Consider the following 11228-nt stretch of genomic DNA (forward strand, 5'->3'; position numbering starts at 1 on the left):
GTGCAAGCGTGGAACGAGTTGGCTGTGGAAGTGGTGTATGCAAGTTCGACCACAACATTTAAGTTAATTTTGTATAAGCACATTGGATGGAAGGGATATGGAGAGGCGTGGTCTAGGCCAGTGGTCCCCAACTCCGAGCCGCAAAGCAAGCAGGAGTGCCGGGGTGCAGCAGTAGGCGGAACGCACCCAGCACTTCTTTAAGAAAAAAGCCGTAATTATTAGCTTGCTTATTTCGGCTTTTTTCTTAAAGATGTGCTGGGTGCATTCCACCTACTGCTGCACCCCTGCTTGCTTTGTGGCCCGGAGATTGGGGACCACTGGCCTAGGTGCAGGTTGATCGTACTATGCAGAACAGTTCAGCACAGACTAGATGGGCCAAAAGGCCTGTTTCTGTACTGTAATGTTCTAGGACTTTATGAGAGAGATTTAGTAGGAATGAGGGGAATTGTTTTACCCCATAGGGTGGCAGTATAAGAAATGTGCTGCAAAAGTAGTATTCGGTAAAAGCAGTTGGGCCAAAGGGCCTGTTTCTGCTGTGTGCCTCTACTTCCATTACTGTAACATCAGTTAGCCATATAAAAACACATGAAAATACGAGTAGAATTACGCCACTTCATCCCTCAAGCTTATCCTGCCATTTAATATAACCATGGCTGATCTGCTCCAGGCCTCAACTCCATTTTGATTCCAGTTCGACATAATCTGCAATTCCCTAACCTTTCAAATATTTATCTACCTCCTCTTTAAATATATCCAACGACTTACCCTTCACAACCTTTAGAGATTCACTGTCCTCTGCGAGAAGAAATTCCTAATTCAGCCTTAAAATGACCATTCCTTTATCTTGTAACAACTGCCTTCATTTGTGGCTCTACCACTTGTGAGAATATTCAATATCTACCCAATCATGACCTTTAGATTCTTGTATGGTTAAATATGATTATTTCACACCCTTCTAAACTCATCTTGAATGCTTTTTACATGGAGTAAGGGTCACAGTCACTCCTTACATTCCAAGCCTTAGGTCAATTCCAGGCTACAGATCTCTGTAACATATAAATGGTCTGAATGCTTGCTGCTGCATTAAGGAGGTTACACAAACCCCACATTCAAGTAGTCGATATCTACCTTTCCTTCAGCTCAATGGGCAGATAGATAGTTGGCACAGACATTAGACTGAACTGCAGGCTTCCCCAAAGTATAGTTACTAAAGATTGCATTCATGTTTTTCATGGAATATCCTGCTAAAAGCACCTGGCTTTGGCCCTGGACGTGAACGTGCCTCATGTGGGCATTATTCTGCACTATCCTATCTTTTTCTGACTCATGCCCAATTTTCATATTTTAGTTTGATGATACTACTTGAGACTCCTTGATTAAGTCCCTCAAGACCCTAGAGAAACAATATACACATGTTGTTTTGTTGTTTCATCTGCCACAGTAAAATCCCACAAGTCAAATGTGAGTGTAATGAAAAATAAGATGTAACATTACTCTCAGACAGTACCTGGTTGTCCATCTCCATTTAGTCTTACCATCAAGTGACTAGAGTTTGGGGTGTATATATGGACATCGGAAAGCACTATGTCACTCCTGAATGTAATTGAATCCATGCATTCCTTATGTCTGATCCAGCATTACAGGATGTCAAATCACTATAAACACAGAAACGTTATAGCAAACTGGTATCTGACAGGATGACAAAACAAAACTGAACAAAACATCCATTCTATATTAAAGGATTTAGTTTTTCAAAAATTAATCTATAGTTGCATTTCAATTTTCAAGCTAATGAGCAATTTAAACAGATACAGAAGTTATGTTTAAATGTGTGATAAATGTCAGATCAATTCTTAATTACTTGACATACTAATCAGTCAACTTTGTCATAACTTGTACTTGTGATAAATAAAGCTTTAATAAAGAAGTGAAGCATTACAAAGCTCAATTGTTAAGTTATTTGTAGAACAAATTAAATACAACTTTTCTGTTTTGTATTTTATATCTTGCACTTAAAAAGCAAACATGATTTCATTATTGAAGTAACGACAGAGAAGATGGGGAACTATCAGCCTCTAAGTCTAACATCATTAGTGGGGAAAATTCTGGAATCTACTGTGAAGAATAACACAGCATCCTGAAAAAATGGGAGGATTAAGCTGAGACAGCATAGATTTATGAAAAGGAACACATTTTAGAATTTTCTAGATTGTTGAGAATAATTAATAGATCAAATATGGTGGAACTAATTGTGTACTTGAAATTTCAGGTTTTAGTTTACATACAGCAGGTTGGTCAATCAAGTTAAAATGCTGATCAAATTAAAGGACAGAAAGCAAAGACTGAGGATTAATGGATCTTTCTCAGCTCGCAAGGCTGTGACTAATGGGGTACAGAACTTCATTTCCAGCTGCATTGCCTTGAAAAGGTATTCAGCTCCCAACCCTTTGTTCATTTAAATGAGTATTATAACTAGGGATTTTGATCAATTTAACTGAGAATTTTTATTTGTTAATCACATTCTCCTTTTTTCACAGTAGGGCCCAAAAACAGGGGAAATTGTAAAGCAAGAGAAACCAAGAATTCAAAAACTGTAATGTCAGCAATTTATTCATCCTCATGCACCCCCCCTCCCCCCCCCCTCCGCTCAATACCTAGTTGAACCATGTCTCGTAGCTACTACAGCCAGTAGTCTTTTTGGATATGTCACTATTAGCTTTGCACAACGTGATGAAGCATGATTTGTCCATTCCTCTGTGCAAAATTGCTCAAGCTGTGCCAGGTTAGTTAGAGAGCGGCAGTGGATAACAATCTTGAGGTCTTGCCAGGGAAGTTTGATTGGGTTGAGATCAGGACTCTGACTGGGCCACTCAAGGACAATTATTTTCTTAATTTCTCTGTCTTCAGCAGCATTCATCTCTCTTGAATCCTGACCAGATTTCCAGCCATTGCTGCTGAAAAGCATCCCCATAGCATGATGTTACCTCCATCATACTTTACAGTAGGGATGGTGTACCTGGCTGGCATTCTGATCTACGCCAAAAATGCCACTAAAAAAAGCATATCCTTGATCGTAAAGACCTTGCAAAGGTACTGTATAGATGTGGAAGAAGGTCTTGTAGTTGGATCAGACTAAAGTAGAACTTCTTCGTCTCAACACTAGGCGATATATGTGGCGTAAATCGAATACTGCGCATCTGCCAGACAACAGCATCCTTACTGTAAAGCATGGTGGAGGTAGCACCATGCACTGGGGATGCTATTCAACAGTAGGGACTGGAAATCTGATCAGGATTGATGGGAAGATATGAATGCTGCTAAATACAGAGCAATCCTAGGTAAAAACCTGCTATCTTCTGCCAGAAAATTTAAACTAGGGAGGAAGTTCATCTCTCAGCAGGATAATAATCCAAAGCACAGTCCTAGAGCAAACATGGTGTGGCTTCAAATGAAGAAAATTGATGTCCTTAAGTGGCCCAGTCAGAGTCCTGACCTTAATCTGATCAAACATTGCTGCCAAGACCTCAAGGTTGCTGTCCACTGCTGTGCCCCAACTAATCTGGCACAGCTTGAGCAATTTTGCAAGGAGGAATGGGCAAATGTTGCTCCATCACATTGGTGAGACTTATCCAAAAAGACTACTGGCTGTAATAGCTGTGAGAGTTGGTTCAACTAAGTACTGAGTGGGGGTGAATAATTTAATTTGCCAACATTTCAGTTTCTGAATTTTTGGTTTTTCATGCTTTACAATTTTCTATGTTTTTGGGGCTCTACTGTGGAAAAAAAGGAGCATGTGATTCACAAATAAAAATTCTGTTAAGTTGATCAAAATCCCTAGTTGTAATACTCATTTATGTGAAAAAAGGGTTGGGGCTGAATACTCTGCCCCCAAGGCACTGTATTTATTAACTACATCAAAGTGGTTCTGAGGGGATCAAATATTATATTTCTAAGTTTGCTAATGACACAAAATTAAATGGGACTGTGAGGATAAAAAAAACAGGCTTCAATGGGATATAGATACACTCGGAGCGGACAAGAATAGATGTGAAGGTATCTGCTTGGTACAAAATAACTGATAAAGAGGGTACTTTAAAAAAAAGTGATAGATTTGAATAAAGTTAATTGTCCAAAAGCTCTTTCTTGTACACTAAGTCATTTAAAGCTAGCAAAAAAAGCATGTTGGCTTTTATAGCAAGAAGATGTGAACACAGAAGTAAAGATATACTGCAATTATAGGGGGCCCTTGTAAGATTATTTGAGTATTGAGTTGTGTTCTGTTCTTTTGGTAATTTCTAGCCTTCTTAATTAATTCAGATTTCCACCATTGCTGTGTTCTCCCTCTTAGTTCCACCGTACTCTTTTTTTCTTAATTCTGTGTCTAATGCCGACTTCAACTGTACTAAAAAGATGGCACCAAAAGCCTTATACCACTTAGGACACCATTGGGCTTCATCCTCATACAGTGACTGTTCACTTTACAAGTTAAAACACCTCTTTTTCAATTCCCCATTTCTGATGAAGCGTTAACTTTAAACTTTTGTGTCTCCCCGATGCATTGCTAGCTGACCTGTCGCACATTCCCAGGACTTGCTTTTTTTTCCAATTTCAAACCATTCATTCAAGTTCCAGATTTAAGTCCGGTTTGGGACGACACGCCTCGAGCCAGTCAACTCCTTGGATATCCAGTCTTATCGGCATGGTATAGTGAGTCGTATCTGGGACGTAAGTCTCTAGTCCAGTCCCGATCCCTTCTGGACTCCACGACTTCAATCCATCTTCGGAGAACGCAACCCGGGTTCGCTCCTCTCCACAAGTCCAGTTCGCTCTGAGCTTCTGGAACACCTGTTCTGTCCCATCCGGGCCCGGGGATCTCTGGTCCAGGTCATGTTACCTCCTGTCACCATAAGGCCCAAACCCGTTCCTCCCCTGTGGCTATTGGTACGACTGTCAATGTTAGGTCAGAATCTAACTGACAGCCGTTATATTGTCGGGAAATGAACGTGTGTGTTTAACGGGGGGAGTCTTCTCGACCCCCTGCTCTTCGCACGACCACCGGGCGCTGTCGCCAAGCCTCGGGGTGATCCCCGGTCAGCCTCCTCCCCCCCCCCCCACCCCCCGTGGAAGGCACCGCAAAGAATTCGACAAAGCTACAACCCGACACCTCGCAAGGGCCAAGTCCGTGCCTCACCGCTCCTCACGGACGCCAAGACCAGCGGTCCCGTTCCTCTGTCTGTCCCGTCTGTCTGCTGCTTCCTCCCTGCAACCGGCGCCGCGCACTAGAGTTCCGAGTCACCGCACAAACACACAGAGGCGTGGATTGCCGTTCCGGTTTAGGTATCAGAGTCGAGGATGACCTTTTCCAGTATAGTTTTAAAACGTGCCAGTCAGCGCCCATGTGGTTCTTCAGTATGATGGTACAGCCGCGCTTTACCTCATATATCTGACAAAATTTTGCACACCCTTTTAAATATCCTCTTAAACTTTGTTTTGTGTAGATCCCTTACTCTATATATGCACCTGAATTTCCTTATCTCTGAAACCATTCATTTGGGAAACTTTCTTTTGTCTACCAAGATCTAGGAGATAAGTAGAGGTAGAATATGGCAGAACTGTATGGATGATTAATTGGGCTACAGATAGAATATTATGTACAGGTCTGTAGCCTATTTTGTGGTTAGAGTGTATTAGTTTGTTTCCTTTGGGGAAAGTTGAAGCAAGTTTTAATTGAGCTGCATAAAACTTGGATGGAATGGATAGGAAAGACCCACTTTCCTTGGCAGTGAGACCAAAAATCAATATACATAAATTTAGAGCAACTATGAGTTGAGAGTTCTGTGAGTGATAAAGGCCAATAATTCACAATCTGACAAACCCACCTTATATCTAAAAGATTTTTTACATTCCAATAAAAGGTTTGTGGATTCAGCTTGGACAGGCAGAAATCACAAACTCTGTACTTAAACTGTACTTAAAACTACATCTATTAGGACAGAACAGAGCAAGTATTAAAATGCTTAACTGGGTATGCATGGGCCCCTCTCACTGCAGCACACCTCTCAGTCTGTCAATCCACAGCACCATTCATGACCAGCGCATTGGTGAGGGCTCAAAGAATTACTCTCTTGAGTCCCCAACCACTCTACTTTTATACCCTTTCCATTGATATGAAATGCTGCAGTAAATGGTCAAAACCACTGAACCAGAACCTGTCATCATGTGCCGTCATTCTTTACAAGTCCCACCCCTGTATTCATCTAACTTTCATGTTCCCACAGCTGCATTCCCACAATATAATCATTCAGCAGATCTTTTACATTCAAGGTCACCGTGGAGAGATATTTGACAAGTCCAAAGATTAATCCATTACAAGACATTTCTCCCCTGAAATGTTGCAACTTCATTACATCCAGCCTGCAGGCTTTAAGTCAACCCTTGAGGACACCCCACTATATTACAAACTCATTGCAAAACTAGTACTCATAAAAGTGTAACCCTCTTACTAGGCTCTTATACAAACACGGCTCATTAGCTAACTCTGCTAACAGCCTCATGACTCACTGGTGAGAAGGCCACCTTTCATAAATGATATATGTCTGGAGTTGGTATGATTTGGGGTTCAACTAAACAGAACGTTGATATGTTTCAATTAAAGGAACCTTGATTCGAGCAAAGGCTGTATAAATACTGTCCATACACAATTATTGGTCAGCAAGAAACAACAGATTGTGCACCACATAAAATGATAAAGAAAGTACATTTACCAATTTCAGCTTTACCAAACAGTTAATAGGAAAAAGAAAAGGGCTCATTACTGTTAAACCAGTTCAATGTGCACATAATGTTGGAGTTCATACTAGAGTCGTCTTTACTCACGCGCTGGCCCACAGTCAGCGTGAGAGCACCAGCCACATTCCAAACTTCCCTCAAAGACCATCTTGAATAAACTCTCAGGAGTATTGGCCCTTCCTCCTTGGAGCTATTCATCTGCACAAAGCACTTCTTGCAACAGGGACTCTCCTTCCAATGGCATTCTGCGGCATCTTCCCTTGCGTCCCTCTCCACAGTTTCTGACAAAAGACCCCAAACCAGACTACTGTCCATCACAATCTCTCTCTGCCCTGCTCTCTCTAGAACCTTCTCCTGATCCAGCCATCCCGAATGACTGACACAACATTCCTAAGCTGAACAATGTGGCCCCTTATCTTTAGCCGAAACTAAAATGTTCTACCAGCAGGATACATTGCTTTTGCAGAAAACTGTTAAAATGAAATACCTACCATGTAGCAATAGAAATATTAACCAGAGCATTACGTTCCCTGTCCACCAAAAACAGTCATGTCCTCATGACTTTGGAACTTATTAAACCATTATTAATAGCATAGTATTCAAATGAATTTTGTGATTTCAGGACCCCAATCCATTTGTAAATGGAAGTAGCATATCTCATTGTGGGAATGGACATAACACTCTGTTTCCCTGGTACATCCTCTGCCAGCCTAGTTTGGGGTTTCCTGAATCTCTGATACATTCTTATCTCACCTTCAGCTTCTCTAGCTTCAGCCATTCCTTGTGATATTTCATAGCAACTAGAGGATGCCTCCCCCTGTCTATCACTCATATTTCCGGAGGCTAAGGTTCCCCTGCCCCATGACTGAACTTAGCTTCCTTCAGTTTAAGCAGGTGCTGCTGAACATCTTCAACCTCCATTGGTGCTAACCGGTGAGACTGCTCTTGGTCACTCTAATAGGGTGGCATGTACTCTTGGAGCAACCAACATCAGACTTGTCAGTAGAATAGACATCTTTGCGATCCAACATCTTCTCAGTTAACCTCCTTTTCCATTCCTCGGGTATCAGTGTGTCACTGAAGTTGAATGACTGACGTCAACTTTCTTGATTCAGGATTCTATTTCTCTTTGTTTCCCCTGGAAAACTAGACACTACCATCACAGGAAAAAGAGGGGCAATCAGCATTCCATATCTGTCATCCTGCTTCATAGACAGCCAAAGAATTCGTCAGTTCAGTTCTCACCAGCACTCTTGCGTGACTCTTCTTTCTGATCATCAGGAGCATCCATCTGGATGGCCAAGATGTTGGGCTTTTCAGCAAATTTGGGGGTTCCTGTTAATCTAGCTACTCCTTCAGGGTGTAACATGACAGGTTTAGATTGGGTGTACCACATAGTTCCTTGCTTCTCAAAAGCAGCTCTGAACACAGGCTGAACGGACAAGGGTTTCAAAAAGATTTCTTCTTGAATGCACTCATGAGCCTTCTCACCAATGGAAGTATTTGTTCACACAGTAATGGAAGCTTCACACTTTTTAAACTGGATCCAGGCAGATCAACACTAGTATGTCAGTAGTCTCAGTTACTCCAACATCAGCTTCTGAAAACTTCAGTTTCAACAACAAGTAACCATTGTACTTGACAGTACTCATCAGTACTAAGCCCACAAATCTCAAAGGTACTGAGTGGCATCAATGGTAAATGTGTCAAATACTGGTTGTAAAGGAATCTATAAAACAAAGTATCTGTAGAACCTGTGTCAAATATGGCTCCAGCATAAACACCTTCAATCTGTATGGATACACAAGAGCTTGGTCCCACTAAACCTTCAGGAACAGTGTTTTGCACTTTAGTATTTCCCTTGATACACTGATTGTACATATCTTCTCTGAGATGCCAGCCTGTTCCTTTACTGGGTCCCTTCGTAGTTTGATTAACTGCTGACTTACATTTTGAAGATTTTACTGCCCCTCACAGTCTTGCTTGAAATGTCCATCTTCTCCACAGTTATAGCAGAAAATACCTGTCATCACTCTAGTCTAGAAATCCTTTTCAGTACCACTACACTGCTTTTAAGTCCTACATGTGGGTCGAATTTCCCAATGGAAACGTTAGCAGACATCCATTAAGTCAGCTCAGCTCGAAGGTTTTTCACCTCATCCCTCAGAAACTCTATTTTTGTCGCATCAGGGGTCACTTTAATAGCAGAGGCTGCCACTGAAGACTCTGCTCAGCTTTTGGAAATGTTCTGCTTCTCAATCATGTTTTTCTCCTCTCATACTTCTCTGAGTACCTCGGTAAAAGATGGAGGGGGGCGCATCTTGCAGGTCATTTGAATGTGTAGGGCTATCAAGTCATGTGACAGCAGGCCTTTCACAACTTGCTCCATCCTCAAGCAATTCCTCTCAGACAGTTGAATGCCCCCTTTGTAGCACAAACAATGCAGCAGTTTCTCCAACCTGAAAAAGTGAGCAGATAGTTCTTCTTCCTCTTGCAATGTGTGCCTAAACTTCATTCTAAGATTGGCTGCACTTTCAGCAATGCCTAAAGCATCTTCTGGAACTTGCAAGTAATTAGCTGTCTTGGCTAATGCTTATTCTCCCTTTAGGAACCTCACTATATCAGCTGCTGGACACTTTAAACTCTCTACCAATCTCCATTTTTCCATATTGTCTGAGTACTGCCATTCATCCAGTAACTGAGATGTCTGCTCAGCCCAAGCCTCAGGTTCTTTTTCCCCACATTGGGTTTGGGCGTAACTCCACAGAACACTTCCAGCCTACAATAATGTTGGCTATCTGCAGATATACTTCGGCATTTATCAACCAGTGATATAATAGCTGAAGCAAGCTCAGAATTTAAATCAACCATTTAAGGATCCATTAAACCTTTCACATCAGACAACTCCTTTCCCTCACATTTCAGAAACAAGAACAACTTGTCTTTAAAGCCTTCTTCCTCAGCTACCTTCCCCACCCCACTAAAAATATGGACTGCCCACGGCCTCTCCAGGGTCTCTGAACGTTTCAGGCAATGCGATTTCAGTCACACCACTGCTAGTCTGGACTAACATGATATCCTTACTAACTGATTGGTCAAAATACTGTTCAATCAACGTAACTTTTCCCCACACTTTTACAGAACTCATCGGGACTTCGAATATCTACCCTGCTTAGAATACAACCATTATTTGTGGATAACCACTTTGAATCACATCAAACCTTTACCTCTGTGGTATCAACAATGAAGTACCTTAATCACTTTCCACAACAGTAGCCTAACTACTGGCTTAACTGCACAAACCGGTTAATCAATCCTAAAACAGCAGTCATACAGCATCTGAAATCCCGGACGAGCCCCCACAAATGTAAAACTCTCACTGGGCTCGTATACAAACTCAGCTAACCCTGCTAACAGCCAAGTGATTCAGCGGTGAGGAGGCCACCTTCCATAAATGATATACACCTAGGATCAGTGTGATTTGGGGTTCAACCAAACAGGAATGTTGTGATATTCTGATTTAAGGAACCTGAATTTGAGCAAATGCTGTGTAAATACAGGCCATAGACAATTATTGGTCATCAAGAAATAACAGATTGTGCACCGCATTAAAATTATTAAGAAAGTATATTTACCAATTTCAGTTTTATCAGACAGTTAATGGAAAAACAGAAAGAAAATAAAGGAAAGGGTCCATTACAGTTAAACCAGTCCAATGTGCACATAATATTGGAGCTCATACTGGAGTCATTTTTAATCATGTGCTGGCCCACAGTCCACGTGAAAACACCCACCACATTCTGAACTTCCCCCAAAGTCCATGTCGAACAAACTGGCTCTCTCTCAAGAGTATTAGCTATTCCTCTGTGGAGCCATTCATCTACACAAATCACTTGCAATGGATATTTTCCTTCCAACAGCATTCTGTAGCTCCTGCCAAAAGACCCAAACCAGACTACTGTCCATCACAATTCTCTCTCCACCTCACCCTCTCTAGAATCTTCTCCCAATCTCACCATCCTGATTGGCTGACACAACATTCCTAAGATGAACAACATGGCCCCTTATCTTTAGCTGAAACTGTCAATACCTCCAGTTGATCTGTGTTTTTGTGTGTTTCCCCGTAGCTGTCAGTCTGTGGTTTTGTATCATCATGTGCTCCTGTCCCCACTCCTGCTCTACTCCAGCCCCTGTATCACTGAGTACTCTGTCTCTCTTCTGCATCTCATTATTACCTGTATTGCTGCCACCTGTGTCTCCTTGTGCTCCACCTATCATCTGCCTCTGTTTATTGCTCAGTGTATTTCAGTCCTGTGTTTTCAGCTGTTTGTTGCCAGATTGTGCCAGTGAATTTACTGAGTCTTTCCAGCATTTGTATCTATACACTGTCTGTCTGAATATCAACTCTGCCTGTTCTCCGATTCTGGTTTTTGGATTTC

The 11228-nt window shown here is 41.7% G+C and overlaps 1 protein-coding gene across 2 annotated transcripts in view; it reads right to left on the reverse strand.

Moving 5' to 3' along the window:
- Nucleotides 1-5327, reverse strand: part of mettl22 (methyltransferase 22, Kin17 lysine) — a 37765-nt gene extending 32438 nt beyond the window's left edge. For both annotated transcript variants that reach the window (XR_012100752.1, XM_073060587.1), the window contains exons 1-2: nt 5192-5327; nt 1508-1655 (exon numbers count right to left, since the gene is read on the reverse strand). Coding sequence is in view for 1 of the 2 variants with exons in the window: in XM_073060587.1 (XP_072916688.1) it covers nt 1508-1613 (106 nt within the window). In the remaining variant the exon portion in view is untranslated. The remainder of the gene's footprint in view (nt 1-1507; nt 1656-5191) is intronic.
- Nucleotides 5328-11228: the final 5901 nt, after the last annotated feature.

This window comes from Hemitrygon akajei, chromosome 11 (genome assembly GCF_048418815.1).
Source record: "Hemitrygon akajei chromosome 11, sHemAka1.3, whole genome shotgun sequence".
Lineage (NCBI taxonomy): Eukaryota > Metazoa > Chordata > Chondrichthyes > Myliobatiformes > Dasyatidae > Hemitrygon > Hemitrygon akajei.